Source organism: Ovis canadensis, chromosome 4, assembly GCF_042477335.2.
Source record: "Ovis canadensis isolate MfBH-ARS-UI-01 breed Bighorn chromosome 4, ARS-UI_OviCan_v2, whole genome shotgun sequence".
In the NCBI taxonomy this organism is placed as follows: domain Eukaryota; kingdom Metazoa; phylum Chordata; class Mammalia; order Artiodactyla; family Bovidae; genus Ovis; species Ovis canadensis.
This window is the reverse complement of record NC_091248.1, coordinates 92,382,687-92,409,123: the sequence shown is the minus strand read 5'-3', so window position 1 is coordinate 92,409,123 and position 26,437 is coordinate 92,382,687. Positions and strand designations below refer to the sequence as shown.

General features: G+C 43.3%; 1 protein-coding gene across 16 annotated transcripts in view; it reads right to left on the bottom strand.

Moving 5' to 3' along the window:
- Nucleotides 1–3,539: 3,539 nt before the first annotated feature.
- COA1 (cytochrome c oxidase assembly factor 1) overlaps nucleotides 3,540–26,437 on the bottom strand; it is a 111,121-nt gene continuing 88,223 nt past the window's right edge. For 6 of the 16 annotated variants that reach the window (XM_069588218.1, XM_069588213.1, XM_069588214.1 and 3 more), the window contains 5 exons: nucleotides 9,902–9,953; nucleotides 8,451–8,550; nucleotides 6,316–6,464; nucleotides 4,632–4,708; nucleotides 3,540–3,844 (listed from right to left, as the gene is read on the bottom strand). In XM_069588218.1, coding sequence (XP_069444319.1) covers nucleotides 3,742–3,844; nucleotides 4,632–4,708; nucleotides 6,316–6,464; nucleotides 8,451–8,535 — 414 coding nt within the window. In that variant the 5' untranslated portion in view covers nucleotides 8,536–8,550; nucleotides 9,902–9,953 and the 3' untranslated portion in view covers nucleotides 3,540–3,741. The remainder of the gene's footprint in view (nucleotides 3,845–4,631; nucleotides 4,709–6,315; nucleotides 6,465–8,450; nucleotides 8,551–9,901; nucleotides 9,954–26,437) is intronic. The other 10 variants (XM_069588225.1, XM_069588222.1, XM_069588223.1 and 7 more) reach the window with 3 other exon arrangements.

Sequence of the window (26,437 nt, the reverse complement as noted above, 5' to 3'; positions counted from 1 at the left end):
TGAAGAATATTGGTTTTATAATTTACTAAATACACAGTACTGATCCATGGATTGCCTTGGGTTTTACAGATATATTAAATCATCTACCTAAACAGTAACTGTGTTACTCTTTTCTCATGTTTTAGGCCTTTTTAAAAATATCTAATTGTACTGGATATAATACAGTGTTAAATAATAGTCAATATAATGCCTCCTTAACTTGTAAAAACCTCTACCAGTTTCCCAATTAAGATGTTGGCTTTGAGAATATAATGTATACACACACACACCCCTTAAGAAAGGAATTATCCATTAATTCTCATTTTTAATATGAATACTTAATTTTAGTCAAATGCCTTTTTGTCTTTTAAAACTAGCATATATACTTTCCTCCTTAGCCTTTTATTAATGTGATGAACTATACTAGTGGTTCTCCTAACATGAAACCACTCTTCCATTTCTGAAATAGACTGCTCAGTCACTGTAAAGTCCAGTTAAGCTGCAGTGAAAACGTCCCCAGTTTTAAGGACTTAGAAGGGTTTATTTCTCGCTCAGGCTACCTGTCTCATTTTGGGTCACCTTTATCCTAGCACCCAGGTCCTGGGAATAGCTGCCATCCGGAACATTACTGACTTTAGGGAAGACAGACAAAAAAACATGGTGAACCGAGGGCTGGCAGGGAAGTATACTCTCCCTGTAGAGAAGGGCCCTGCGTGGGAGGCACCGAAACACTTAGTGAGAAATACAACATACCACTTACTGTATGTCACTGGACTCCGTTTGCAAACATTGTCTTTAGAATTTTACTACAGTCATGAGAGATTGGCCTATAGTTTTCACGAAAGTCACTCAGTCATGTCCGACTCTTTGCGAACCCATGGACTATACCGTCCGTGGAATTCTCCAGGCCAGAATACTGGAGTGGGTAGCCTTTCCCTTCTCCAGGGGATCTTCCCAACCCAGGAATCAAACCTGGGTCTCCTGAATTGGAGGTGGATTCTTTACCAACTGAGCTATCAGGGAAGCCCATAGTTTTATAATTTCTTACTTTATTAAAAAAAAAATTTGTAAGTAAAAAATTACTTTCATATTAAGACTGCAAGGTAGCCAAATTTAAAAGTATGATGGTTATGTGGTGGCAGAAAAATAACTTCTGCCTTGGAGGATCGTTCTTTAATAATGAAAGGTGTTTAGCATGCCACATGTGGTCTGTGATACATACGTGTGTCTGAGATATGTTTCTAACATTTCATCTCCCACTTTTGAACCCTGGATCATAAAACGTCAGTTTCTCTTTACACATTCCTGACAGGACTTTTAACGGAACAGGTTCCTGAAGAGTCGAGTCTTCCTGTGGGTGGAGCCTGGAGGTTTCCCTCACCTCTCTCCACCTCCTTGATGCCCTGCCGCCATCATCAGGGCTCCTTTGGCCAAGCCTCCCAACAAGAAGTCGGAACACTGCCTCACCTGTAAGACTGGTAACCGACAGGTATTTATTCATATCTATTCATATCTTTAATATGGACAAGCTGAGAACACCAGAGTCCACAGTCTAGGTTGCTTGCCTTCAGAAAGCCCTAAAGCTGCTCTTGAGAGAGCATTTCTCTGGCCTTTCCACTGGGAAGAGGAGAGAGGCCACTGTTTGCCAAGTGCTGGTAGCTTCATGTGGATGTAATTTAGTTTCATCTTTGCTGAATACAACTTAACCAAAATTGGGAGTGATAGAACCTTGTCTCAGCGGGTATTATTAAATCCCTGGATTGGTGAATGGTTGGAAGACAAGTAGGGGGAAGCCAAAACCAGAAAAATGGGATAAATGACAGTAAAATCTGTGACTTCTGAAAGTCATACAGGTCTTATCAGTATAATTTGGCACAGTCTCTTAACAATTGAATCATATACTTACTCCAAAATCTGATGGCTATAACCTGCATGTAAAATGCCAGCACTGGCCACCCTTCCAGAGCTTGCTTTTACTGTAACTTCAGTTAACCAGCCAAAGGGCAGATCATCTTTCTGGAGTATAGCGCACTTTCCCTGCTGTGACCTTTTTTCATGTTCTTTCTGTCTGTGAGGCAGTCTCCATCATATCTGAAATCTTAGACCTCAAGGCCCATAGAGTCACCAGTCCACCAAGAGGGAGGAGTGACTCAGCTGGCCTCTTGGATTCCTAACTGGTCTCTCTCTTCTACTACGTCATTTTCGCACCACTGCTTGGAACTCAGCTGGTCCAGTATCATGGAAACTGCTGTGAGCAGAGGCCAGGCAGCGTCTTATTTAGTAAATGCCAGTGGGAGTTCTCCTGCCACTTGTTGGCTGTGATTGCTCATCTGCTGTTTTCAGAAGTATATGATTCTTACAATGCTAGTGAAGCCCTTTCTCCAGGGGTGGCTTGGAGCATTTGCTCAGATGGTAAAAAGTCACCTTTGCCTCTGATGATGTATATTACCCAAGATGTCTTCAGGGTCATTCCTGGGAGACCGTGGCTGAGGCCCAGTGATTGCTAGATACACAAGAAGTGGGCTGCACATACGCAGCACCAATTCAGGAGAAGGAAGGACAGTGTCTGCTTCAGTGACTGCATTCTGGCCTGTTCAGAATCAGCCATGAAGGCATTAGGAAGTAAATACACTGAAATATGCTTCACTGGAAAAAGTACCCCAGATGGTGACTCAAATAGAATTAAGGATCTTTTCACTACATAATACTAGAGGAAAGCCTCTTAATCCAAATTTTACACAAAAATTGTTACTTGCTTTTCCTTCAGAACAGATGATCCACTTGGGTTTTCTATGGTTTGGCCATAGCAAGAAAAAAATCCAGCAAACACTGAAAGGAAGTAAAAGCTGTTAGAGAATAGAACGGCACACAATTGTTAAAGAACAGAGCAGCACAAAAAAGATTCCACAGATTGTAATATCAATCAACACACACACTGGAAAAAGTGCCCTCAGGGAAAGATTTCTCCACTTAATATTCTATTCAAAAAACAAACTACAGAACAATGGTGAAAGGCCTCATACTCTAGCACATTTACGCATAACCTTTTTGAAGTTTCCCTTCAATGAATATTAAGAGTGCAGGAAAAGAGCTGATGAACATCCTTGATTATAACTGCATTAAGCTTAATACTGAGGGGGTTAAATTGGCCTTTCCAAAGCATAAGTGGCAGATTCCTGGGATTTATAGGCTCTGGTGCTCAGAAGATCTTGTCCCCCTGCAAGACTAATAAAACCTACAGGTAAGATTCTCTAAAATGTGGTGGTTTTAAGCTTTTGAAATGTTTGGGTTAAAGCAGTTATTTTATGAATCTTCAATTAGGCAGACAGTTGGTGACTAAAACAAGAAAATAAAACAAGAAGAAAAATTCTAAGTACTTGAGAATGACCGACAAGCTACTTAACGTAAATTTAGGGGAGAGCGACCAGACAGAAGTGCTTGTCTGTCTCCGTTGGCATTCTGATGTTAACAATTAAAAACATTGTCAGTGCTAGAAAACTTCATTGAAAACTTTTTTTTTGCCGGCGGGTGGGTTGGTGAGAGATTGGAAATCAACATTATTAATACTGATTCCCTTTATTCTATAGTTCTATACAGAGAACTTTCAAATTCTTGTAAATTACAGTAAGTTTCTGATTAAACTAAAAACTTCAGTAGGGTTCACTGTGGTTAAATTAGAATGATACAGAGATCACATATGGCCGCACTTGCAGCCCCGGGGGACGCATGGTGACCAGGGCGGCCAGGAGCAGAGGGAGCTGATCATCTTCGCTCCTTTTTCACCTCGTCGTTGTCCCTGCTGGGCTTGAACAGGGGAATCTGCTGACCATCCTTGAGCTCTAAGAAGACCTCCTGAAGGTTCCACCTGAGAAAAACCAAAAGTATAGTCTCTCATCAATGAAACACTGAGGCAAAGGACATGGTTTAAAAGGAAACAGTTGTTTGGAATGTCTTAAATTTTTTAAACTATTTTATGTTAGCAGTATGTTAACAATGTTTTAACCTTTTATTCCAGGCTATCTTTATTAAAATCACCATCAAGGCAAGTTTCACAATGAATGGCTGGCATCAGAGAAGGAGCACCTCATTCCTGTTTTCCTAACTCCCCTCGACCTTCAGCTCCTCCTCTAATCCCAGGCTCAGGGGTCAGCGAGGCCAGGCAGGGACCGCCTGCTCCTTTTGTCCCCAGGAATTAAAATACATCCTGGCTAAAGAGCAGACATCTCAGAGAGAGGCTTCCCGTGGGGGAAGTGAGTGACTTAGCTCCTGGCAACCAGACAAGAAAAGCCAATTAATGGGGTGGAGGGGGAGCTTACATAAAGAATGTGATGAATAACTCTGGAACAGGGACCCAGGCCTTCATTCACTTGTAATGACAGAGGCAGCAGTGTTGGAAACTGTGACACAGCATGGCAGACCTAGACCACACCAACTAAAGCTCCTCAGATCCAGTAGTTAGCACTGGAGAAAACGTCCGTACTGAGCTAAAAGCAAAAGCATCAGCATGCGTGTTGTCCTGGCTGTGAAACTTCTGAAGCTTTGTAAAACTAATCCTTAGTGCCGCAATTATACAGCTGCAGTTGAAAAGGGAAATCAAGATTGTTTCCAGAAGAAGGTTCTCCTCCTGCTCCCCACCCACTTTCCCATCATACCTCTTAAAGGGGGCATCTCTAGATGAGCTGACATAGAGATGGCCCTCTGACTTTGGTCCAGAGACAGGGATCTTCAGCTGGGGGGTATAAAGAGACGTAAGTGGATACAACGCTGTCCTCTCAGAGATGGCTATAACGTGAGAAAAGCATGAGGCCACTCTCAGCTGATGGGAACAGTCTGTATCTAGGTAGGGGCTTGAGTTGCATAGGGGGATGCATTTGTTAAAATTCATCAGATAGGAGACTTAGGTCACAGGGAGTAAATTTTACCTCAAAAACAGCAACCATAAACTCTAGTTAATGATATATAGCTTATGAATTTAAAGGTTAAGTGTACGGCTGTTTGAAAATTAGAGGTTCATGAACAAATAGAGGTAGGCAAATAGGTACGAGATAAAGCACACGGAGCAAAAGAGTACCGAATCCAGGTAGCAGATACATTGGTGCCACAGCACAGACTCTCATCTTTTCCATATACTTCAAACTTTTCATAATAGAAAAACAAAAAAACAAGCCCACTGTTTGTTTAAAAAGGGTAACTGTTAGTAGCAAATTGGTCCATACTCTGATCTGGACCATAAAGGAGTTAGAAATCAGAGGAAATTAATAGATTAAAAAAAACAATAGAAAAGATAAATATAATCTGGAGCTGGGAAAAGATCAACAAACCTCTAGCCAGACTCAAAAAAAAAGGAGTGGACCCGAATGAGAAATGAAAGAGGAAGAGCCACAACTCTTAGTACAGACAGACAGAGAATCATAGGAGAAGACTATGAACAGTTACGTGCCAACAAACTGGACTAATCCAATATAAATTCAACTAGACATCAATTGAAAGTTTTTTTAAACCACTATTTTTAGCAGAATACTTGAGCACAAATTGCTTTTGTAGTTAGAATTCCAACAAAACTGTTCCTGTTAAAGTTAATAAAACAACAAGAACAAAAATAAACTAGGTCAGATCAGTTCACTCTTATCCTCCAAATACTCCAGGCCTTCTGCTTGTCGCAGAATCGAGCGCACAGCTCACAGGATGACATCACAGCCCTTTCACTGCCTCACTCAGCCCATTCTCCCAGCCACACCTCCTCTGAGAACACACTGGCAGAGGGAACCACAGCCATAAACTCCTCAAAGTCGTCTCTGTATTCCCCACACAACTTAGAATCATTCCTCTAACATATTAGACAAAAGGAAAAAAATGCTTTTTATATTCAGTTGAGTTTTATCAGTTGAACTATAAAAGTGAGATAGAGCTGAAAAAATTTACTGGCATTGCATGGAAGCTTTTACATTTAAAACTGGAGTTTAAAGAGTTTCTAGATTTGAATGATCACCGATTAGCTGTAGGGTATATTTCAAGTCCAAAACTGAAATACTGACAAACCACCACTGATCATTTCTCAACAACCTTCAGTTCAAGACGGTGACCTGAGCACAAATAGGTTTTTCCTTGCCACATCAATTCCCCGGAAAGGAAGAAAACTTATGTGCAAGTTAAATAATCCACAATGCTTTTTTTTTTTTTAAGGTGCTAAGTAACACCTAGTGGCAGTTTTACATAGTGGATTTTCCCATCTCACACCTTTTTCTCCAGCTTGTTCCAAGACCCTTTCCAGATTACAGCAGGCCTTCCTCAACCCAGTAGGCACCCAGCCTACAGTTCGCAGTGGGAGCAGGTTACCTTTGCATCGGCGATGTCCACAAAGTTGTACTTGTCGGTGAGTCGGAGGTAGTGAACATTGAGAGGGGTGCCCAGAGCTTCCAGTGCCTCCGGGTGGCTGTGCAGCTGCTCCAGGGCCAGCTGGTAATAAGAAGCTCTGGAAAACATTTCTAAGTGGAAAACAGAGGGGTTACATGTATTTCCTTTACTGAACTTGTAGAAAGTTAAATGACACAATTCATGTACAGCATGGAAAATAGAAACAAACATGAAATCAACAGGTGGAATTATTACGGTCTATCTAATCTGTCCATTTTAGAGACAGTAAAACATAGGAAGTCAGCATCTGTAGAGGCATGGCAGGTGACCTTGAGCAAGGTATTTGATCTTTCTGTGTCATTTCCTCACCTCATTCACTGCCCGTCGTCTTCACATAAGGCGTCTGCTCAGACCTTCTCTAACTTTCTATTTCTATGTCCTGTGACTCCATGACTTGCTCAGTGACACGGCTAATCTGAAGCAGAGTTGGGGCCAGGATCTAACTTTATTTCTGAACATTACTCCTTCCACTAAGAGGAAGGTTCTGATAAACCAGCAAAATACAGAGAGACTGCACCACCAAAAACAAAACCCTTAGGCCAATAGGACATGAAAATGCTAACTTGTCAAGTTTACAGATTTATGCCAACATTTCATGTAGATAAACTGCTCTCAGCCTCAGGTATCCTTGGCCCAAAGGCTACTGGGAACTCCAGGAAGCACTTCCCTGAAAGCATCAGGTACAAGAAGCCTCCCCAGGGAGAGACCAAAGGAAGCTAAGCTTCTCAAGTATGGTGGTCAGTGTGGCTACAAGAAAGACTTGTAGGCCAGATCACAGTAATGGACGGGAAAGGCAGCTTGGGCCTGGAGAGGTCGAGGAGAATGCCCTTCCAGGATGGCCTCCCAGGAGAGGGCTGCAGGCGTGAACGAGCAGAGGTGGCAATCCAGACCACCTTCCCTGAGCAATTCCTCCGTATCCCACAAGCTGCGAGACGGATTTAATGTTTGCAACAACCTCGCACGGAGGCCTTAGATATTACCCCTCATCACATAGATAACTCAGGCCCAGGAAGAAAACAGACTCCCCCATAAGGTCACATAGCTAGGCCAGAGTTGGGAGTTGTGATTCAGCCCAGGCAGTTGGTCGCAGAGCCCACTGGACTATCACTATCAGCTGACCCCAGCTAGCTCAGAAGGAAAGGCTGCCAGGCCCTCAACCTGAAAATGCATTCATTCCTGTCACGTTCTGCCTCCGTTGCTCTGGCAGAGGGGCAGGGGTGCTGAGCTATTCCAGTCTGAATCATCCCTGGGAATGCTCATCTCTGGCCACCTCGAAACCCAGAGATGTCTGGGTCAGCCCTGAAGGAAGGTGGGGAGGAGCCAGTGGAGGGGCTGACGCTATCTGCCTGGCTGTGGGTGATGCTCATGTCAGGGCGGGAAGTAACAGGGTGAGGAGCCAAGCTGGGCAGGCATAAAAGACCTTCAAAGAAAGTCAGTCTTTTTCTGCTGCTGCTTCGCAACCAGTAGCACTGAAATGCCCTTAAATGTCTCGGCTGCTCACAATAATCGTGGTCTAGCTTTACAAATTCAAATTTAGGTGCAGTGGGGCTGGAAGCCACATCTGTCAGGATTTTGCCAGCCTGGACTCTGCTTTTATCTTCTGCTCCTGCCCCAGTCCCCAGCTCAAGGTGTCCCGTCAGCCACTAAATGAACAGCAGAGAATTGGCAGGGTAAACAGGCTGAGGACACTGGAGAAAGCCAGTTTTCCACACCTGGGAACCATCTGGTAGCCCCCTTTCCTTTGTTCTTTACATAATCTCAGAAATCTTGATGGATCCCCTGCGTGTGCACAGGGGTGAAAGCCCATCTTGCTTCTTCAAGGCTTCTTATGCAAATGAGTCCTGTTCCTTTTATTTGTTCTTGTGGCTCCTGGGAAAACTGGGATTATAGGATGAGAAGGAAGCTATAGCCAATGGAATGGTGTACTAGCTGCTCAAAATAGCCCTTTCCTTCTTTCTCTAATCTACTGAAAGCATCTGAAGTATTTCCTTTGATGAAGGAAGGGGCCAAGAGAACTAAGAGGCGGCCTTGCCGTGGGCGCTTCACCAGATACTTACTCTGGACCAGGTAGTACACAATGGCGCCGCCCCCACTAGCTGCCACTCCAGCGAAAAAGATCTGTTTCCCCAGAGGCATTGGCATCCTGCTTCCTAGAGACTTGGGAACAAAAGATGTGAATTTATGGTGAGATTCAGGTTCGTGCCAAGGTTTCTGCCTGGATTGGGCCCCATGGGGAAGGGAAAGCTAAGGAGGAAGCCAGAAAGGAGGCAAGGCCGCCTTCCCTTTCAGAAGGCCGGGGCCAGTTCTGGAGCCCAAGTGAAAGTGCCCTCCGGAGGGTGGCCTGCATTCAGGACCAGGGCCACAGGGGCAAGGGCTGAGCACAGAGCAGGCATTCAGCCCTGCGGTCCTGATGGACAGAATGTGGCCCACGTGCCAAGTCCCACACAGCCAGGAAGCACAACCACTTTGTCTCACGCCAGCTGGTAAACAGGAAGCTTCTCCCTTTGTGGCAATAGCTGGTCTTGTAAGACTACAAGCGGGCCAGAGCAGTCACTGGCTGCTTTCTTTCATATTTTGAGAAATACCCCACCCCCTGGATAAGGAAACTGGCCATGACTTTCAGGCTGAATGAAGAGATGGAGAGGAGCCAGCTCTGCAAGTTCAGTGCACCAAACCCACTGCACAGGACTCAGATCAGCGAGTGTCTCCACTAACCAACCTGAGTCAAGGTGAACACATTCCCACCGTCTGCTCCTCCACCTTCCAGGGGATGGAGAGTAAGAACAGCTGCCTGCCTATCATTTCTGCAACCTGAAGGTAAATGAATCCTGAAGGTTCAGAAGAAGGCCTATTGGAGAAAGTTCCTCATGTAGATACTCTTTCTGGGAACTGGTCATTAAACACACCCCCTGACAGTGCTGAAGTTGACCAGTTCTACACAGAAATGTCAAACTCAGGGTTTAGATAAATCGAATTAAAAAAGATGAAGTTTCAGATCATCCCTATATTGTTTACTCATATACTGTTTTGTTCAACTAAGGAAAGGGCACCAAAACTCCAAATCAGTGTCCTCCAGTGCCGTGGGAGTCTCTGCTGTGCTCTCTGGTAGGTAAGGATATTTCTCAAAGTGGAGGGTAAACTCAATTACAGTAGTGTGATCCGGGAAAAAAAAAACATTTAGTCTCATGATGAAAACAGGCAGAGCATCTCCAAAGAATGCATTAGTCAGATCTTGCTTAACGTGAAGGAGAGCTCAACAGGGTGTGGCGGTGAGCAGGAGTCATGCACAGCTTCCTATACAGCTGTCGTTTCTCAAGCAAGCCCGAGACAGGAGGAAAAGACCAAAGCAATTCAGATAAGTCCCACCACACCCCTGACGTGGTCTTGCAGCCAGCCACAAGTGAACAGTGAGGACCCGGGGAACCCGGGGAGAGACATCCATCTACTGTCTAACTTGAGGACACCAGGAGGCATCAGATGGGGAGCTAGGCCCCAGAACAGTCATTACCTTTGCCACTTCGTAGCCCAGTTTCCTTGAAAACCATCTAAGGAAGGTTGCCCTGCAATCAGACAAAAACTTTACATTAGAATAACTTTCTCAGGGAATTCCCTGGTGGTCCAGTGGGTAAGCCTCCGGGCTCTCACTGCCAAGAACCTGAGTTCAATCTCTGGTCAGGGAACTAAAATCCGACAAGCTGCTTAGTGCAGTGAATGAATTAATGGATATATAATCACTTTCTCAAATACAATTTTCTTTGGTGGATAGTTTTACATAGCTAAGACTTATTACCAGTCTAAGCTTTGGAGAAGTTAAGTTCTAAAATGAGCCTTATCTGGTTTTCCCCTCTTTCTCTTTCGCTATATTAAGAAGAAAAAACAAAGCCTGCTGGTTTCCTGTCAGCATACTGTGCATGCTCTCTGGCAGCAAACCAGAAACTGGTGCGGGCAAGAGAGGGTTCAACCTCAGCACACACAACGCGGCCAGTCCGCAGCTACTGACAGGGCATGTTTATCCATGTAAGCTGTGCTCCATGGATTAAAACAGCTTTTCGGGGTTAAAAGGAAACAGAAATATAGTGAGTGTCTATGTTGCCTTTAATGGTGCTGCTAACAGCTACTACTCATATCTCTTACTATTTACTATCTGCCTGGTGATATTCTAAAGTGAAAGGAAAGTGAAGTCACTCAGTCTTGTCTGACTCTTTGCGACCCCATGGACTGTAGCCTACCAGGCTCCTCTGTCCACGGAATTTTCCAGACAAGAATACTGGAGTGGGTTGCCATTTCCTTCTCCAGGGGATCTTCCCGACCCAGGGATCGAATCCGGGTCTCCCGCATTGTAGACAGACGCTTTACCGTCTGAGCCAGCACTGCACATATATTAATCCATTGAACTCTCACTACAACCCCAGGAAGTAGAGGAACAAACTATTGTTAAAAAGATTAAGTAAAATGCCCAGAATCTCACAAATAAGTGTGTGAGTGGTAGCCCTGGGATTCAGACCCAAGTAGTCCAGCTCCAGGAGCTGTGTCTTCACCTACCACAGTCCACTGACTAAGGTATCTGTCATTTCAGAAATACTGAGATGTGTGTGTGTGTTGGGGGGGGGGGGGGGGAATACATCTCAGCATTATAACATATTCATCACATTCAGTGCAAAAGCCTTGTCAAGTGTGCTTTCCCTGCTATTTTTCAGATAACAGCATGGCGTGAATTCACACTTTTGTTCTTCCTTTAGCTTAGCAAACAGGTGTTGAGGGCCTGCCCTGGCCAGACTGATGGTGCTGGGGAAGTGGACAGTTCCCACCAATTACAACACGGGGCATGGAGCACAACTGCACAGGCAGGCACGCCCCTCTACCCACCACCCCCACACACTCAGGGCACCCTCACAGAGTAAACAGCCTGCACTCCTACATTTATCAGATAGGTTTCCAGTAGTAGGAAGTCCTATGCAGTACCTTGTTCTAATTTGCACAAAGGCCCCTGTGGGTGAGCAACCCAGTTACTGTGACCCAACACATGCAGCAGGAGAGGAAGTAGCACCCAGGAAGTGGTCCGCCCTGCTTTCACAGAGGAAACCGACACAGAGCGGAGAGAGATGAAGGGGTGGGAAGAGGGCTTCAGGTTCACAGAAATGACAAGCAGAGGGAGGGCAGAGTGGCAGAAGCAGAGCTGCAGAAGTACAGAAGGGGAACCATGAGAAATGGGTCTAGAAATGGAGGCATTTGCTCAGCGAGGCATCTACCCTGTGTGGCTGGGGTTGACTCTGCAGGAAAGGGCTGCAGAAAGAAGGAGAGGGATGGGATAGGGCATGACCAGACAGGTGACTTCTGCAACAGCCCAGCCTACAGCTCAGACCAGAGTGGTAAGAATCCATCAAAAGGACAGTTTCTTAAAATATTTAGGACAGTTCTTATATATTTGCTAATTTATACACCAACTTCTAAAAAGAATGATGGGGCTACCAAGGATATTACATGTCAGAAGAGAAGTAAACAGATGGATAAGGAAATGAAAACAAATGGAAAACAATTTTAAGAAGAAAAAGCTGGGGTAAAGTTAGTACCCCAAACTACACACTGTCATGCACTAGCCGTTTCCTCAAGGTGGCCACAGTCGTGACACCAAGCATCCTATCTGCTCAGCAGAAAAGGGAGCCTAAGTAGCTACAAGGTCCAGAGCGTCCATGGAGGAACACCACCCTCCTGATACCATACCTGCTATTTCTCCCACACGTGTTCAGAAAGGCAATCTCTCAAGTGGGTGGTGTTACAAACAGCACCCCTAGATCTTTTTATAAAATATCATAATCAAAACCACAATCGCAGTCCAAGAAAAAAAAAGCATAAACAGAATCTCACAAGTGACCCAAATAGTAAGGACTTAGTCGGTAGCTCAACTGGGCTACTCTGACTCCGTGGAGCGCTAAGGCAGTCATGATCCACCTGGTCTCCAGGGAGCCACTGACTGTGTCCAAGCAAGGAGAAGGGATTGGGATGGGAGAAAGGGGGGCTCAGTCTCTGCTCCTTTTTACCCAGCTTCAGTTTCCCTGCCCCATTGGCTAACTTTTGAATAAAGTATTCGGCAGCCCTTAATGTCACAAAAAAATTCCAAAAAGCTCTGTAAAACTAGAGACAGACTTTAGGCTACCTCCAAGAAGGTGACATTTTATATCTAAGTGTTTGATAAGAATTGAAGATTTTTTAACGAAGTGAAAATCTCCCAAGAAACTCAAATTCAATTACTCTTCTTATTGGTTAGTCACCAAGTTGTGTCTGACTCTTTGCAACTGCAGGACTGTAGCCCGTCACACTCCTCTCTGTCCATGGGGATTCTCTAGGCAGGAATACTGGAGTGGGTTGCCATTTCCTTCTCCAGGGGATCTTCTCGATTTTTTTTTTTTTTTCGCTTTACAATTAACCGAGAGGAAAGGGTTGCAACTCATTTTGAAAACTAAGGGATGGTTAGTCACAGGAAGGTAGAACTAACCTAATAGCTCTGCTCTGACGCACAAAGAGTACTTGGGCCCCAGTGGTTTCAAAGTACTGACCCCCTTTCTAGAATCAAAAGGCGATCTGTCAGAGAGCTGCGAGAGCCAGCAGAGGGTTCGAGACTACCTCCTGGCTGCTCCCCTCAAGCCCCTGCAGATGAAGGAGGTCTGCAGAAGTCTCACCAGCGGGGTGGACAGAAGAACTCCTGAGGGTTCGAGCCACAGAAAAACACCTGAGCTGGAAGGAGGGAAGCAGTCTCATGCTGCAGTCTCAACCTCTGCACATCAGAATCCCTTGAGGACAGCTTAGGGTCATGTAGCTCTTCCATAGAAGGCCTATAACATCCATCTGTCTGACCCTGCAAGCCATGGTCTTTCCACTGAGTGACAAAACACACATTACAGATCATAGATTTCAGAATAATCAGATGCTCACACAGGTGGCATGTGCCGTCCAAAAGCCACTCTAAAGGTCACATGTCAATATATCCCCAAGTCATCATTTTCAGGGGTCAAGACAGAGAACACTGACTCAGAAAATACTGGACGGAGGAGAGGCAGGTCTTCCCATCTGCTGAATGACACTGCCTACAATACTGCCACTCTTGGAGGACTACACATCCTTCCAGCCTTTAGAAAATCAAACCATGAGGGGAAGAGAGGGCAGAGGAGGGGAGGACATCGACTTAAGAAAATAGACATGATCCAAAAAAAAAAGAAAATAGACATGAAAAATTAAGACAGTAAGAAATAAAGTGAAAGAACAAGGAAGGACTAGACCAAAAAAGACCAAAAATAGACTAAAATATAAGAAAAGAAGTGTGACTAGCAAAAAACAAACTGGGGCCAAACTTCAAAAGAATGAAATGTAGCATATTTGAGATGAGGGAGACAAAAGAGGCTAAAAACCCAAAAATATAGCAGCATGCAAATAAATGTGATTAAAAGATGTTTTTAAATTAAAAGACAATATTCTCACCAAAAATAAATAAAAGTTAAGTGATGGATTTGTTAGAGGGAATCCACTTATAGTATTTACATTATGTATATTAGAGCATCACAGTTGTATATTATAAATATCTGACAATTTTGTCAATTACACCTCAATAAAAATGAGAAAGGGAAAAAAAAAAAGGTGATCATGTTAAAATGAGACCAGGAAGGTGGAGCTCTAGTCCATTATGACTAATATCCTCATAAGAAGAGGAAGAGACACCAGGGATGCAGGTGTGCAGGGCAAACCATGTGAAGAGGCAGCAAGGGGAGCACCCGCAAGCCAAGGAGAGAGGCCTCAGGAGGAGGCCCACCCACACCTTGGCCTTGGGCCTCCCAGCCTCCAGAACTCTGACAATATGAATTTCTGTTGTTTAAACCCCTTCCCTGAATTAAAAGACTAAGAAGGTAAGCATTTTAAAAATTAAGCTTTCTAACCAGTTTTGGCTCTGGAGTCTTGTGCTTCTAGAAGAAACTTTCTGTTCTGAACTCAGGATAATCATGAGGAAAGCACCTGGCAGGAAGCAACCTTCCCCCGGGTTAAGGTGAGTTAGGAATGCTGATAAAAGGCTGTCCAGTGTTGATAAGAGATCCAAGTACCTGGTAGTGATTCCAGGGAAACAGTTACTACCTGGAAGAGATCCTGGTGCCAATAAAAAGGACTGTGCTCAGTCGCTCAGTTGTTTCTGTGACACCATGGACTACAGCCCGCCAGGCTCCTCTGTCCATGGAGTTTTCCAGGCAAGGATACTGGAGTGGGTTGCCATTTCCTACTCCAAGGGATCTTCTTGACCCAGGGATTGAACCTGTGTCTCCTGCACTGGCAGGCGGATTCTTTACCACTGAGCCACCTAGAAAGCTCCTTCACATTTTTTTAAAAAATAATGAAATATAGGATGAAAAAAAAAACAGCTTAAGAGGGCACCAGGTGACTTGACATGAATTTTTAAATCCCATTTAAAACACCTATAAAGACACACACAAGAAAAGACAGAAAGCAGAGCCTACTTCAGACAGTAACATATTACTAAAATCTGGGAGAAAGTTCCACTAATTAGTGTGAAGAAAGACACAGTTCAATGGCCAACCGAAGCTCCACCTACCTCTGAAGGGTAAGAACATAGCGGCCAGGAAGTGCATGGGAAGAAGGTGTAGCCCTTCACCCCTCTCCACCCTCAGCCCAGGGTTCCTGGGTTTGCAGCAATCAGGAAACAGGCAGCCAGCCCCACACTGGGTGAGCCCTGACAGCCACGATTCTTCCCCGTCCAGAAGTTCTTCTGTATCCATTCAGAGGCTACAATCCTAGTCAGTAAAATTTCACAGCAGTAGAGACACGACTGGCACTGGCAACAATTTACTCCAAGAAATAAAATAATATGAAGAAGACATTGATTTGGACACATCCTTAGTTATTGAAAGACACTGCCTGTAAGAACCAAGCAAGACGGGCTTCCCTAGTGGCTCAAACAGTAAAGAATCCACGTGCAATATAGGAGACCTGGGTTCAGACCCTGGGTTGGGAAGATCCCCTGGAGGAGGGCAAGGCAACCTATTCCAATATTCTTGCCTGGAGAATCCCCAGGGGCAGAGGAGCCTGGTAGGCTATAGTTCATGGGGTCACAAAGAGTCAGACACGACTGAGTGACTAAGAACACACAAGATGGGAATAAAGAGACATCATGCTAAGAAGGAAACAGAAGAAACTCAGGTAAGAGCCCAAAGAAACTCAAAAATGCAACAGCACACCTGACATTGAAGTGAAGTCGCTCAGTTGTGTCTGACTCTCTGTGACCCCATGGACTGTAGCCCACCAGGCTCCTCAATCCATGGAATTTTCCAGGCAAGAATACTGGAGTGGGTTGCCATTTCCTTCTCCAGGGGATCTTCCTGACCCTGGGATTGAACCCGGGTTTCCCGCATTGCAGGTAGACGCTTTACCGTCTGAGCCACCCTGACATTAGCGCTGGAGAAAAACAGCAGAACTAACATGACCAGAAAAGCTGACTTCATAATGAGGAAGTTACATCAAGTCTTCCCAGGGGCTGGCCCGGGGCCCAGTGCTTAAGACTCCATCTTCCAATGCATGGGCCGCAAGTTTGATCCTTGGTTGATCACGGAACCAAGATCTCACATGTTGGGTGGTGCAGCCAAAAGTCAACAAAAGTTTTCCCATAATGTACAATAAAAGAGCAAAAATAGACTAAATGACAAATGCCAGTTTCAGAACTAAGATCTAACAAGCCTGATCATCATAACTGCTGTTAAACTGAAGACGAGACAAAACAGAATTATACTAGAAGAAAACAAAACTGAAAAAAGACAAAAATGTACACCATCTTCCAGATCTATTCACCAACCCTCACTGGCAAAAACTTTACATTACAGGGGGAGAAAAAAAATCCCAGTACCCTAAAACAGTATACCCATAAATGACAATAAATTTCCCAAGACAAAAGAATAATAACAATAAACTCCTGGGAAGCACTGAGTGTGATCCAAGACCTCTAAAACCAGGAGTTCCCTGGCAATTCAGTGATTAGGACTCAGCGCTTTCACTGCTAGGGGCCCCGGTCAAGGAACTAAGATCCCACAAGTCAGTGGTATGGCCAAAAACAAACAAACACACAAACAAAAACTTTATAGCCAATCAAACTGTGTGAAGACAGAGGAAGTCATTATATATTTGGAAAGAATCCAGATGTTACATAACCTACATAGCCTTCCTGAAACATTAGTTAAAGATATATTACATTTTATCAAAAGATAAACCCAAATTATCTAGGAAAAAAGTGTATTAGGAAAGACAGCATGCAATTAATTAGATCTAATTAGATCTAGATTTAATTAGATCTAAAAGATTATGCAGTTACAAAATGAATGAAAACATCTAAAACTTTTAAAAAGATATATACAATATACAAATTTACAACACAGCCTAAAATTCCACATAATACGTATAAAACATAAGTAAAATCATGCTGAAGCCCCCAATCATCATAACTGATTCCATGGTGCAGCTTGCAAGGCTCCTCTGTCCATAGAATTCTCCAGGCAAAAATACTAGAGTGGGTTGCCTTTCCCTTCTCCAGGGGATCTTCCCAATCCAGAGATAGAACCTAGGTCTCCTACATTACAGGCAGATTCTTTATCATCTGAGCCAAATTGGAATACAAGTACTAATATTTTTCTTGATGTTGATACAGAAGTTAATAGAATTAAAAGCATATGCAAATTCACTAAAGGAAGTAAAAGTCTGAGCCCTAAGAACAATATCATGTCAATTAAAATAATAAATGTGAAGGGTTTAGACTATCATATTGTGGTAAATAGGCTCCCAGGATGCCCTCAGTGAACCACACCTCCTGGTATTCACACCTTGACATGAATCTGGGCTGGCTCTAGGACTCCTTCAGCCAACAGAATGAGGCCGAACTGACCCTGTGGCAGTTCTATGCCTCAGCTTTAAGGAGGCCTGGCAGCTTTCACTTCAGCACTGTTGGGAGTCCCAAGCCATCATATAAAAAGTACGGTTACTCTGCCCTGCTGTAGAGATCACATAAAAAGAATAAGTGAAGACACCACTGGTAAGGGAGAGGACTGAGACAAGATAGTAGGCAGACAGATAAACAGACAGTATGCCCCACTGTCCCAAGAACTATCCCTGCACCAAGGCACCAACAACCACGTGAATGAGCCTTCATGGACATTCTAGTCCTAGTGAGCCACCAGATGACTGCAGTACCAGCTGAATAACCATGGAACAGAAGAGCTATCCAGCTATCCCAACTATAAGTCATGAGAGTTAACAAAATAGTTCTAGCTTAAAGCCACTAAGTTTCGAGATGGTTTGTTATGCACAAAAACATCGTTTAAAAGCTTTTCTAAAAGGATTTTTAAAAAATCAACTCTTTCAAATTTACATTATTTTTAAGAGCAACAATCTAAAATACAATGAAAGGCTTAAAAACAGAAGACTTGGCATATTCATACAAAAACAAAGCAGAGTGGAAACAGAGAGTCAGTTCAAAGCAAAAAGTACTACTTGGGATAAAAATAGACAAAACTATAATAGTTATAAAAGTTAGTGGCAAAGGACACTAAAATATACAGCCAAAAACAACTACAGATAAAATTTAAAAAACTGAAAATCACCATAGTAGGAGACCAACATGTCATTTCCCATCTTTAACAAATCCAATTAACAAAAAAGCAATCAAGAACAGGGAATTTGAATAATTTTTTTGAACCTTGCAAGCTCAATGTGTGTATGTATAGATACATATTTGAACATACTGAGACTCTGCAGTGTCTTAACAGGCGGCATTCCTTCCATAAGGCTTTGTGGGACTGAGGCAAACATTCTCCTGTTTTCACTGCCCAACCCTGTGACAACTTCTTGGAGAATAAATCTGTATAGCTCCTGAGAGGGCAAAACAAGTATAGATCAGTAATTAGATGTCTTAAACCAATTAATCTGAGTCATTGTGGAAATTCATCTCATACTATTACAAGTGGCTATTATCCTTAATTTTGAAGATAAAATGATAAAATTTTGAAACTGAGTTTTAAATAAGATGATGGAAGAACATAAATCAGCTTAATACCATTTTCATTAAGAATAAAACAAACTAAAATGTTAACAGTGGTTATCCATTCAATCAACAAATATTTGTCATCCAAAATACCCAGCACCATATTGTGCACTGGAAATATAGTAGAAAGCAAGACAGTTGTTTGTGGATTTTACACTGTAGTGGAAGGAGATATACAATAAACAATAAGACTATTTTAGTTAATGATGAATACTTTTGTAAAAAATAGTGTGTCAAGAGAACGAGAAGACAAGCCACAGACTAGGAGGAAATATTTGCAAAAGATATATCTGATAAAAGACTTTTATCTAAAATATACAAAGAACTCATAAAACTCATTAAGAAGATGAATTAATTAAAAATGGGCAAAATTTTTGAACAGTTCAACAAAAATAAATACAGATGACATAAGCATTCAAAAGACACTCAATGTTAAATGTTACTAGGAAGTTACAAATTAAAATGACAATGAGATACCACTATGTATCTATTAGGACTACTAAAATCCAAAACACTGACAACACTAAACGCTGGATGTGGATCAACCATTGCTGGTGGGAGTGTGCGTCTACTTTGGAGGACAGTTTGACAGTTCCTTACAAAACTATGCTACTCACTTACTTACGTACATAAAACATAAACGTGACATGCTAAAGTATGAAAACGGGAAAGAGCAACTTTAGCTGTGGAGTGAGGGAAGGCCTCCCTCCCAAGTTCTGCGTTGAGAGTGAAGGAGTAATCTGAAAACCAAGGGAAGGGCTAAGGCCCTAGAGCACCCATCAGCTTGGTTTGTTCAAAGCAGCAGGAAGCAGACGAGTGTAGTAAACAAGGGTGGGCAGGGTCTTTACCACACAAAGCTTTGTAGGGAATGGTAATGAGTTTGAATTTTATTCCAGGTATAATGAGAAACTGCTGAAGATTTCTATCAGGTCTTGTTTTGGGGGGTACTTTTTAGACTTCTCTAGCAGGGAAAGAAGGAATGAGAAAGTCTAATTACACGTCTATTGCAGCAGTCCACACTGAAGATGACGGCAATTGGCAGAAGCCGAGCTGGTAGTAGTGGAGAAGCAAAGAAGGCAACAGATGTCTGATAGGAAGCAAAATAACAAGGGTGAAGGACAAGGCACCAGCAGACTGACTTCACAGAATTTATCATTACCCGTAAACCTCTTCACAAATACTTTGAGCATTCAAAACTACCATGCAGTTCGAATTTAGAAAAGATAAAAAAGAGTCTTGGGAGAAAGCTTTAAACAGTAAACTAGGATTCCTAAAATGTGAACATAGACATTTTAAGAATCTGTGAACGAAAATGGACAGGAATGGGTGAATTTAATTCAGATGACCATTATATCTACTACTGTGGGCAAGAATCCCTTAGAAGGAATAGAGTAGCTCTCACAGAAAACACGGAGAAGGCAATGGCACCCCACTCCAGTACTCTCGCCTGGAAAATCCCATAGACGGAGGAGCCTGCTAGGCTGCAGTCCATGGGGTCACTGAGGGTCGGACATGACTGAGTGACTTCACTTTCATTTTTCACTTTCATGCATTGGAGAAGGAAATGCCAACCCACTCCAGTGTTCTTGCCTGGAGAATCCCAGGGACAGGGGAGCCTGGTGGGCTGCCGTCTATGGGGTCGCACAGAGTTGGATACGACTGAAGTAACTTAGCAGCAGCACAGAAAACAAGAGTCTGAAATGCAGTACTTGGATGCAATCTCAAAAATGACAATGATCTTGGTTCGTTTCTAAGGCAAACCATTAACATCACAGTAATCCAAGGCTATGTCCCAACCTCTAATGCTGAAGAAGCTGATTCTATGAAGGCCTACAAGACTTCCTAGAACTAACACCAAAAAAAGATGTCCATTTCATCATAAGGGACTGGAATGCAAAAGTAGGAAGTCAAGAGATAACTGGAATAACAGGCAAGTTTGGCCTTGGAGTACAAAATGAAGCAGTACAAAGGTTAACAGAGTTTTGCCAAGAGAACACACTGGTCATAGCAAATACCCTCTTTCAACAAGACAAGAGACAACTTTACACATGGACACCACCAGACAGTCAGTACCAAAATCAGACTGATTATATTCTTTGCAGTCAAAGATGGAGAAGCTCTGTACAGTCAGCAAAATTAAAAAAAAAAATCTGGAGCTGACTGTGGCTCAGATCACTAGCTCCTTACTGAAAAATTCAGGCTCAAAATGAAGAAAGTATGGAAAACCACTAGGCCATTCATGTATGGCCTAAATCAAATCCCTTATGATTATACAAGGGCTTCCCTTGTAGCTCAGCCAGTAAAGAATCTGCCTGCAGTGCAGGAGACCGGGTTCAATCCATGGGTTGGGAAGATACCTTGGAGAAGGAAATGGCAACCCACTCCAGTATCCTTGCCTGGAAAATCTCATGGACACCAGAGCCTGGTGGGCTGCAGTCCATGGGGTGGTAAAGAGCTGGGCATGACTGAGCAACTAACACTTACTTACAATTATACAGTGGAGGTGACAAATAGATTCAAGGGACTAGATCTGGTACACAGAGTGCCTGAAGAACTATGAACAGAGGTTTGCAATACTGTACAGGAGGTAATGACCAAAACCATACCCAAGAAAAGGAAATGCAAGAAGGCAAGGTGGTTGTCTGAGGAGGCCTTACAAATAGCTAAGTAAAGAGAAGCAAAAAGCAAAGGAGAAAGGGAAAGATATAACCCACTGAATGCAAAGTTACAAAAAATAGCAAGGAGAGATAAGAAAGCCTTCTTAAGTGACCAATGCAAAGAAAAAGAGGAAACAACAGAATGGGAAAGACTAGATCTCTTCAAGAAAATTGGAGATATCAAGGGAACATTTCAAACAAAGATGTGCACAATAAAGGACAAAAACAGCAAGAACCTAACAGAAGCAGAGGATATTAAAAAAGAAGTGGTAAGAATACACAGAAGAACTGTACAAAAAAGCTCTTAATGATCTAGATAACCAAGATGGTGTTGTCACTCACCTAGAGCCAGACATCCTGGAGTGTGAAGTCAAGTGCGCCTTAAGAAGCACTACTACAAACAAAGCTAATGGAGGTGATGGAATTCCAGCTGAGCTATTTCAATTCTTAAAAGATGATGCTGTTAAAAGATGATGCTGCACTCATTATGCCAGCAAATTTGGAAAACTCAGTGGTGCCCACAGGACTGGAAAAGGTCAGTTTCCATTCCAATCCCAAAGAAAGGCAATGCCAAAGAAAGTTCAAATTACTGTACAATTCCACTCATTTCACATGCCAGCATGATTATGCTCAAAATTCTCCAAGCTAGGCTTCAACATGAACCAAGAACTTCCAGATGCACACGCTGGATTTAGAAGAGGCAGAAGAACCAGAGATGAAATTGCCAACATATGCTGGATCATAGAAAAAGCAAGGGAATTCCAAAAAAACATCTACTTCTGCTTCACTATGCTGAAGCCTTTGATGGTGTGGATCACAACAAACTGTGGACTATTTTTAAGGAGATGGAAATACCAGACCACCTTTCCTGCCTCCAGAGAAACCTGTATGCAGGACAAGAAGCAACCGTTAGAACCAGATATTGAACAATGGACTGCTTCAAAATTGAGAAAGGAGTTCATCAAGGGTGTATATTGTCACCCTGCTTATTTAACTTATATATAGAGTATACCACATGAAATGTTGGGCTGGACCAATCACAAGCGGGAATCAAGACTTCAGGGAGAAATATCAACAACCTCAGATATGCAGATGATACCACTTTAAAGACAGAAAATGAAGAGGAACTAAAGAACTCTGTGATGAAGGTGAAAGAGGAGAGTGAAAAAGCTGGCTTAAAACTCAACATTCAAAAATCTAAGATGGTGGCATCTGGTCCTATCACTTCATGGCAAATAGATGGGGAAAATGCAGAAACAGTGTCAGATTTCCTTTTCTTGGGCTCCAAAATCACTGTGGATGGTGACTGTAGCCACAAAATTAAAAGACGCTTGCTCCTTGGAAGAATAGTTATGAAAAACCTAGACAGTGTATTAAAAACCAGACGCATCACTTTGCCAACAAAGGTCCATATAGCCAAAGCTAAAGTTTTCCAGTAGTCATGTATGGATATGAGAGTTGGGCCATAAAGAAGCGTGACTGCCAAAGATTTGACGCTTTCAATCTGTGGTTCTGGAGAAGACTCTTAAGAGTTCCTTGGACAACAAGGAGATCAAACCAGTTAATCCTAAAAGAAATCAACCCTGAGTATTCATTGGAAGGACTGACACTGAAGCTGAAGCTCCAATACTTTGGCCACCTGATGTAAACAGCCAACTCACTGGAAAAGCCCTGATGCTGGGAAAGATAGAGAGAGCAAGAGGAGAAGGGGGTGACAGAGGATGAGATGGTTGGATGGCATCACTGACTCAATGGACATGTGTTTGAACAAACTCAGGGAGGTGGTGAAGGACAGGGAAGCCTGGCGTGCTGCAGTTCATGGGGTCGCAGAGTCGGACACAACTTAGCAACTGAACAACAACAAGGATTCCTAAGGCTGACTACTTGTGGTGTCTCATCTGTGTGAACAAAATACATTTCAAGACCATTCTTCCAAAGATTTGAAAACACAGAAAGAAGATAACTATTTTCCAGCATCCAAAACCTCAAATAATAGACTGATTCATAACTATTTTGCAAGTTTGAGTAAGGCAAACCCTATAAAACATTTACTTCAGCATTTCTATTAAAAGCTCCCATTTTATAAAAAGAAAGTAAAATAATTTGTTAGGGGGGATTAGATGATTTCGAATCTGGGAGGCGTCGGTCTCCTCTATTATCCCTGAAATCCTCCACTTATTTGCACAAACTCAGTTCTCTACCTGCTTTCCTGTTACCTCTCTGGCCAGTCCCCTTCAGTTTCTCACGTCAATCTTTCATTCTCTAGCCATCCTATATTCTCCCTTATTCTGTGTTATGGACAGAACTTGCCCTCCCACGGCCCACCCACCATATTCTTATGTTGAAGACCTAATACTCAGAATGTAATTGTATTTGAAAATAAGGTCTTTAAAAGAGGTAATTAGGGCTTCCCTGATTGCTCAGTTGGTAAAGAATCCACTTGCAATGCAGGAGACCCCAGTTCAATTCCTGGGTCAGGAATATCAGCTGGAGAAGGGATAGGCTACCCACTCCAGTACTTTGGGGCTTCCCTTGTGGCTCAGCTGGTAAAGAATCTGCCTACAATGCAGACCTGAGTTTGATCGCTGGGTTGGGAAGATCCCCTGGAGAAGGGAAAGGCTACCCACTCCATTATTCTGGCCTGGAGAATTCCATGGACCTGGAGAAGTCCATGGGACCACAAAGAGTCGGACACAACTGAGCGACTTTCACTTTCTTTTTCACTTCAAAGAGGTAATTAAGTTAAAATGAGGTCTTTAGGGTAAGCCCTAATCCAATAATGACTGGTGTTCTTATAAGATGAAATTTGTACAGGGACACGTAGGCAAACAGAGGAAGGACCAAGTGAAGACAAATGGAGAAGGTGGCCATCTACAAGCAAAGGAGAGAGGCCTCAGAAGAAACCAAAACTGGTTACACCTCTAGAACTGTGAGGAAATCAATTCCTATTGTTCAAGCCACCCAGGCTGTTGTGTTTTGTCATGATGATCATAACCAACTAACATACACCATTTCCCCTCTTTCACCAAATTCCACTCCCATCAAAATCTTCACCTAAGATGTTATTCAGTGACTTGAGTCTGGTCTACTAAGATTCCTAAATTTCTATCTCTAGGCCAGGCATCCCTGGGGGCTTAAACTAAATCTCTCTTAAACACTTATCCATATCCCCAAGTGAGCTCCTTTCCCTACCTCTCCTCCCCATGCCAGCTCTCCCTTACCTGAATTCCCTACTGCAGTGGATGGAACCAACACAGGCAGTTCCTGCAGATAAGTAAGGCATCCAGGAGTCATCCTCATAAAAACAAAAATAGCTACCACATATTTACTAAACATGTGAAAGCTTTACACACATCTCCTCAAAGGAACCAGAACACTCATACACTGCTGCTAGAGTATAACCACCTTGGACAACTATTTGACAGTATCTATTAGAGTGTACAGGTACATACCCAATAACTCAGAAGTCCCACTCCAAGATACACAGAAAAACATACACACATACATCAAAAAGCACATACAAGAATGTTCATAGCCATATTATCTATAACAGGCCCCAAATAAGAATGGAGAATAAGACGGCAATGAGAATAAGACGGCAATGAGAATGAACAAGCGAGAATAAACCTTCAGTTCAGTCGCTCAGTCGTGTCCGACTCTTTGCGACCCCGTGAATTGCAGCACGCCAGGCCTCCCTGTCCATCACCAACTCCCGGAGTTCACTCAGACTCACGTCCATCGAGTCTGTGATGCCATCCAGCCATCTCATCCTCTGTTGTCCCCTTCTCCTCCTGCCCCCAATCCCTCCCAGCATCAGAGTCTTTTCCAATGAGTCAACTCTTCCAATGAGGTGGCCAAAGTACTGGAGTTTCAGCTTTAGCATCATTCCTTCCAAAGAAATCCCAGGGTTGATCTCCTTCAGAATGGACTGGTTATATCTCCTTGCAGTCCAAGGGACTTTCAAGAGTCTTCTCCAACACCACAGTTTAAAAGCATCAATTCTTTGGCACTCAGCCTTCTTCACAGTCCAACTCTCACATCCATACATGACCACTGGAAAAACCATAGCCTTGACTAGACAGACCTTAGTCAGCAAAGTAATGTCTCTGCTTTTGAATATGCTATCTAGGTTGGTCATAACTTTTCTTCCCAAGGAGTAAGCATCTTTTAATTTCATGGCTGCAGTCACCATCTGCAGTGATTTTGGAGCCCCCCAAAATAAAGTCTGACACTGTTTCCACATCTATTTCCCATGAAGTGATGGGACCAGATGCCATGATCTTCGTTTTCTGAATGTTGAGCTTTAAGCCAACTTTTTCACTCTCCTCTTTCACTTTCATCAAGAGGCTTTTTAGTTCCTCTTCACGTTCTGCCATAAGGGTGGTGTCATCTGCATATCTGAGGTTATTGATATTTCTCCCGGCAATCTTGATTCCAGCTTGTGTTTCTTCCAGTCCAGCGTTTCTCATGACGTACTCTTAGAAACACCATATTAAGCAAGAGAAGTCTGGATCCTAAATATTGCACACTGAATAATTCTCGGCACATAAAATGTTTTCCTCCCCAAACAGTGCATGAGTGTGCGTGTGTACACACACACACGCATGGTAAAAAAAAAACACACAACATACGATGACATCAGCAATAAGGCACAGTAACAGACCTCAGCCTCCATCTCCCAACAGAGAACAATTAGCCAGCTATCCATAAAAGAAAATAGCTCCTGGGGAGTTCATGGAGTCACCCAGAACCATCAGCAACATAGTAGAAGAAAAAGCCTGAGAATAACTGCACAAAAAAGGTAAAAAGATTGATTTGCCTTTACCAGTCCATCCCCAGGCCTGCACTGCTCAGTGCCAAGAGGGAAGAACTTCCCCATGGGAGAGAGTTCTCCTTACCAGGAAAAGGGAAGCAGGTGAGTGACCAGATTTCCCAGCCTTCCAGGGCACTGCACATAGGACCTGGTGCAGTTTCAGCCCACCAGAGACTAGCAAAGCTGGCCTGTATAGAGAGGGCTCAGAAAGGGAGGAAGGGCCAGGGCTTTAGCCATGTGGCAGGAGTAACACAGTTCCCAGGGGCCTGATCTGCACAGGATCCCAGCAGCCTTCACCTCTGAGGACAATAACAGGCCTTGTGGACACTGCAGATCTGGCATCCTCATCCCTGAGGACCTCACTGTGGACCCCAGCAGATGGCTCCAGGCAGGACCCCGGTAGCTTTAACAGCTGACAAAACCAGTAGCCAGTACAGCCACTGTGGACCCCCTGCAGGCTTCACCACTGGGATTCTCACCCATAGGTTTTTTCAT